The sequence below is a fragment of the Chaetodon trifascialis genome, chromosome 12 (assembly GCF_039877785.1).
Source record: "Chaetodon trifascialis isolate fChaTrf1 chromosome 12, fChaTrf1.hap1, whole genome shotgun sequence".
Taxonomy (NCBI): domain Eukaryota; kingdom Metazoa; phylum Chordata; class Actinopteri; order Chaetodontiformes; family Chaetodontidae; genus Chaetodon; species Chaetodon trifascialis.
This window is the reverse complement of record NC_092067.1, coordinates 4257614-4263550: the sequence shown is the minus strand read 5'-3', so window position 1 is coordinate 4263550 and position 5937 is coordinate 4257614. Positions and strand designations below refer to the sequence as shown.

The 5937-nt window shown below is 39.7% G+C and overlaps 1 protein-coding gene across 1 annotated transcript; it reads right to left on the bottom strand.

The window, feature by feature from the left end:
- Positions 1–2482: 2482 nt before the first annotated feature.
- Positions 2483–3714, bottom strand: LOC139340374 (trace amine-associated receptor 13c-like). The gene is made up of 2 exons (XM_070976164.1): positions 3542–3714; positions 2483–3302 (listed from the first exon to the last, which is right to left on the bottom strand). Exons 1-2 carry the CDS (start codon positions 3712–3714, stop codon positions 2483–2485), a joined length of 993 nt encoding a protein of 330 aa, XP_070832265.1.
- Positions 3715–5937: the final 2223 nt, after the last annotated feature.

Below are 5937 nucleotides of genomic sequence, written 5' to 3'. Positions count from 1 at the left end.
TTCTCCTTCATGTTTTGGTGTTTGCTGCTTTTGTTTGGATCCGTCTTGTCTCTTGTCCTTGGGAGTGGGAACAGTGTGACGCAGGAAGAAAGATAGGTTGGAGGCAAAAAGTTTTACTCCTGACTTGTTTAGGGAAAGTCCGTCTCCTTTGAAAAAATGTCTGTGGTCCCAGAAAAAGTTGAAATTGTCAATAAAATGCACTGAGTGGACATCACATGCAGTTGAAAGCCATCTGTTTACTGCCAACAATCTGCTGAATCTCTCTCCTCCTCCTCTGACTGGTGGTAAAGGCCCACTGAAGAAGACTTCAGCATTCAGAGAGCTCACTGTATTTAGCAGTTTATCTAAATCTCGTTTGAGCACTTCAGATTGTCGTTTCGTGACATCATTTGCCCCTGTGTGCAGTACAAGGTATTTTGGAGTTGGAATTTCTACAACAATACTGAGGATTATGTCTGTCACGTTGGAGACTGTATCATCAGGAAAGCACAACACTTTTGTGTTTCTGTTGTACATTCTTCCCACATCTTTAATAGCAGAATCACCAACAACCAGAGTCTCAGGACCAGTGAGTTGCTTTCCTTGAGAAATTATCCAGGTTTTCAGTTGGAGATCCAGGAGAAGGAGGAGAAAGGAAGCACATTTAGCCATATTTTACCAACTGTGCACATTACATATTTTTCTTTCTGAATGATTGATGTTGTTTGTGTGCTAATTACCATGTAAAGAGCACAAAATATTTTGAAACTGTTGATTTGAAGTAATTATTTTAATAACATAATCTGATATTTTGAGTTGTTTATTTTACTACTGAACATTGTGATATTATATTGCAATGGTAATTCAGTAAACAGTTATTCTCTATTGACATAGAATTTATGTGGATTTAACATGATTAATGTTCTATAATTCATTATTGAGAATTGAGAAAAATTAAAATGAATGTTCTTATCCTAATTATGGTTCAGTTTTTTGTTTTTTTTTTTTTTTTTTTTGATGGACCATAGAGAGTTAGACCTAGTTGGATATTGGAGCCAGTCGAAGTTTGATGGTGAGCCAGACCCCGGAGGATACTTAGAGATATGACGCCATGGAACCTGAATCCTTTTACACCTTTACACATACACACACACCACCCACACAACAGTGCAGTGGGACTGATTTTCCACCTCTATGGTGTCGACTGAAAAAGTGACTGAAAAAGGTGAACTGAATTTTAGAAAAAAAAAATAGCTGCAAAACTTTATTTTATTTTTTATTTTTCTGTACTTACCCAGATAAGAGTTGTGATATTCTGTGCAGTTAATGTGTTATTCATCCTTCCCATCCTGTAATAAATAGAGAAATGTCATTGTTTCTTAGTACTGTGTTTGTCTCGTTCCTACGTCATCATTTGATCAATCCTGGGCTCCGTAGTCGATCTTAGGACTTCTGTTTCACTGGCCATTGAATCTAGTTACTATCCTCCTTTACTGTTCCTTTTCTTTCTCAAAAAGGGTTACAATCACCACAGATTTAAAGCAATAGCTAATGTTACACCATTTCGACAATTATCTGACTTTGTTCCTCCGGGACAATTTCTTGCATTTTTCACCCTTATAAACAACAACTTTTGGTACTCGATAAAAGCTCCTCCTGTTTCCTCAGTTTGATGGATTTTAACAACCGCAAAACATAGGCATTTGGAGTGTGTGTTTTCATACTTTCTATACAGAAAATCACTTCCTTGCCCTCCACATGCCGGTCCCATCAAAACAAATTTGTGATGTGACATCATATGTAAACAACCTATTATGCTGTTCTGTGGTGCCTTATAGTTTGTTTTTAACCACTTGAGAATGAAAGAAATGTAATGTAACTGATTACTCAAATTATTTACAAAAATGGTACACATCTTTTAAATGCTGCCAGGGGTATGCAAATTTATGTGTAAAACTGTATGTAGCACTGTGAAACATGAAAAACTTTTTGTTATACGTTCCCCTTCATAGTGTGTCATTTACCCAAAAAGAAAATTTCAGTAAATGGTACCAAACATGCTATTAGATTCAACAAGTGGTTTGCAGTCTTCAACTCTGTTAATCGTTGCACAAAGCTAACTAGCACCCAAATATAATGTTGGTTTGAGAATCTAGCAATAAGACAACAAAAAAAAAAGAAAGTCCCTGTCTTTGTAGTATGACAATTCGCAAGGTTTTATTAAAATTATTGTTATTACATGTATATTTAATTCTACATTTATGTTGCTTGGGACAAAAGAAATCCCAGTGCACAAATATCCACTGTTACTGCTGCAGTCAGATGAAGGCCTAACATAGTGATATCACTGTCGCAATAATTTTAGAATGAAAGAAGCATGTTAGGTTATACTTTCAAATGCAGTAATGACAATGAAAACAACTGGCTGGCAGATAAAGAACATGACTCATACAACTCATAAAACTCATAGAACATTTTATTAGTGTTACTCACCAGCCTGTCTCTACAGTATTTTAAGATCACAAGAGTCAGGCTGCAGTATCTTAAGTGTAACAATGAGTTTAATAGATTTTCTAAACCAGGGGTAGAAAAACGCATAGATCACAGGGTTTAGACAAGAGTTAAAATACAGCAGCCAGACTACAAAAGTCGAGGATGAACTACTGTCTTCAATATCCTGGCCGATAAGGGCTGGAGCGTAATATGGACAGAAACATATCAGAAACACAACTACTACGACACCAAGCGTCCTGGCAGCTTTCATCTCAGACTTCTTAGCTGTTGCTGTCTTTGAACGCTGTAGTGTGACAGCTGCAATATGTGACTGCATAGCTTGAGCCTGAGACACAGCCACAACAAATACTCTCATATACAGAAATATGATGACAGTGATGGGGCCAGTGAAGGTAAAGACAACGTCAATAGCTCCAGTGATGTAGTTAAGGACAACTACACACTCTCCAAAGCAGGAATTCTGTGAATCAGGTTGTCTCAGAAAGTCCTTTAAAATTATACAATTATAGAGAACAGAGCCAATCCAACACAGACAAACACAGGTCTTTGTTCTGTCCAAAGTAACTCTGGTGGTGTAATGTAGAGGTTCACAAATAGCCAAATAACGATCAACTGATATGAGCACCATATTTCCAACTGAAGAAGAGGTAATGATAAAAACTACAACATAATACAGAGCACACATGAGGTCACCCAGGAACCAGCAAGCTTCTGTTAAGAGGATTTCTATCGGCATCAGCAGGAGGCCCACGAGGAAGTCTGAGACAGCCAGGGAGAGGATGAGCAGGTTGGTTGGGCTATGGAGCTGCCTGGGGAGAAATCATCATTTATCACATTATCAACAATGGTAGCATTTTAGTAAGTGCAGTAGTAGCAAAGGTAGTCTTTAATTATTTTGTCTCAACATTATGTTTGAATATCTTATTTTTTCTAATGAGGAACACAGCATTAGTATCAACTGGGACACTGGCATTAGAAGTAAAACATGTAATGGTTGTAAATTTTCTATATGAAAATATACAAGCTTATGCTGAAAGTTTATCTCTGCCTGAAGTGGGAGATAGAGATGATGACCAGCAGGTTGAGAGTTGCAGTGAGCACAGAGATGAGGGACAGAAGAATGTTGATGAGCATGGCATGGGACTGAGGCAGCATGGGTTTCTTGCAGGAAATGTTGACTAGAAGAGGGAAGCAGAGTTCAGCTCCACCTGGAGACTCCATCTTCAGAGAGAGAAGAGAAAGCACTTTCTCTTGTAGAGCTGTTTTTTTTTTTTTCATTTTTCTCTCCTCATTTCTCTCACTGTACACCTGCTAATTTAGTCCCTCCTCTACTCCTCTGCGGTTATCTTCATCTAAGGCTGTGTTCCCACCAAACGCGATGAAACAAAGATCGCGCTGCAAGATTACATACAAAGTCAATGCAAAGACGCGATTTGCCGGGCGACGCGATGGATGCGATTGCGCGTGATCGCTTCATCGCTCGAGTTGAAATAATTGAACTTTTGCGGCGGATTCGCGTGAAGACGTGCCGCAACAGCCTATCAGCATTGAGATCTTCATCGACGTGCTGACGTACGGACGTCCTGGTGTTCCTTCGCTAAATGAAACTGCCAGAAACAATGGAGGAGCTGCTCATCGTTGCCGTCACTGCTCACCCAGAGCTTTATGACAGTTCAGCGTAGCATAGCCCCAGTTAGCATAGCTTGCTTTACTAGCATACTTGTCTGGTTCATTCAACAATAGCTGCACTACTTTGTGCAGTACAGGTACAGTGCAGTGATGGTGGTTATTTCAGCCATGAACCGTTTCTCAATACCAAGTTCAGACTGAGCAAGTTCGACTTGGGAGTACAGTCTCTCCAGGACGGGAGAGCGCAGGACTGTCATTGCATGCAATTGGGACGGCAGCGTACTTGATGACGTCACCATCTCAGCTCGTCCGTTAGTAGGACGACACATCTCCGAAAACTTTGGAGCAAATTTTAAACTATGCGCTATCGTGATGAATCGACCACAGATTTTAAATTTTAACATCCACTTTCTCTCATAAAATAATCTTAAAACCACATTCCGGTCGACGAGAGAATGAAATGGCAGAAGAAATGTTGCTGTTGGACGGGCTTGACGCGTGACGCGATGCCAGGTCAAGGGGTTTTTGTACCAGCGTCAAAACTGGAGCATCTGGCGCGACGCGATTTCATTTGAGGCGCGATTAAATAATTTTCATCGCGTTTGGTGGGAACACAGGGTCAGACTTCATCACCTCCCTCCACATCTCACTTTGCTTATTCTGTCTGTCTGTCTCTCTCTCTCTCTTTCATCATCCATTGCTTTGACAACTAACTTTCTTCATGATGGTTGCCACAATCAAAAAGTGGGTTAGTTGTAAATACAAAGAAAAGTAGAGAAATTTTTTGTTACTTAGGCAGCATACTTAAATATTCTTTGTAGTGTCCTTCAAGGGCCATAATCAGTGGCTCTCAAAAAAAAATTTCATCGGCGTGGCACTGATTATTGGGCACCACCTAAGAAGCTTATTATATATATGCCATGAGGGAGTGGAGGGGGCTGATTTGGAGGTGCCAGCAATTGTATCAGGGTGGTCTGTCCACTCTTTGGTATCAGCCATGGCCATACTGATTTTTTTTTAAAACACTAACTGTAATGATGGCAATGGAGGCAGTTGAATGTTTTGTTTCATTTACTGAGGACTCTGGTAATGCTCTACATGTGTACAGTTAACACAAATAAACCTTATCAAAGATTGTAGTAATAGGCCTGCTTAACCTTCTCTCCCCCATTCTTTTCTTTCACTGCAGCTCTGCTGGGCCATTTTGGTCAAAGATTTTTCTTGGGTAGGGAACATTGTTCTGATCTTTCTCCCCATCAACAGCTCTGCCTGGCTGAAGCCAGTGGTGGAGCACGGGTTGGAGAAATGAAATGAATCCGAAACTACTGGCATCTGACAACACAGCCTTAGGCTTGGTCACCTTGTAGTTAGCAAGAACTGGCATTGTCCTCGGCAGCTCCTTGATGTGCTCAAAAGCTGTCTGTTGTGCGTGACTCCATGTCCACGCGTTCTTGTTTTTCAAGAGCTCATACAACAGCTGTCCCTTTCATTCAATTCAATTCAATTCAATTCAATTCAATTCAATTCAATTCAATTCAATTCAATTCAATTCAATATTCCTTTATTCGTCCCTTTTCCGAATTTCACAGCAACATCAATAACAGAATAGAATATTAAAAGACAAAGTGCACGCAGTTAACACAAAGTATATACAAAAGGGTGTACCGGGAATAGTATTTACAAACCTAAAACATTGCACAGCTTACAGAAAAAATATTGCACAGATTACAGGCTTTTATGTACTGAAATATTGCACAGATTTGCCCAGGTTATTGCACAGATTGTTTTCCAAAACATTGTTCAATTCAGTTATTG

Excerpts from the sequence above, each read along its gene's own strand:
- LOC139340374 (XM_070976164.1), bottom strand. The coding sequence starts at position 3,714 with ATGGAGTCTCCAGGTGGAGCTGAACTCTGCTTCCCTCTTCTAGTCAAC. Across the intron at positions 3,303-3,541 it reads ATCTCTATCTCCCACTTCAG|GCAGCTCCATAGCCCAACCA; the intron begins GCAGAGATAAAC and ends ATTTCTCCCCAG.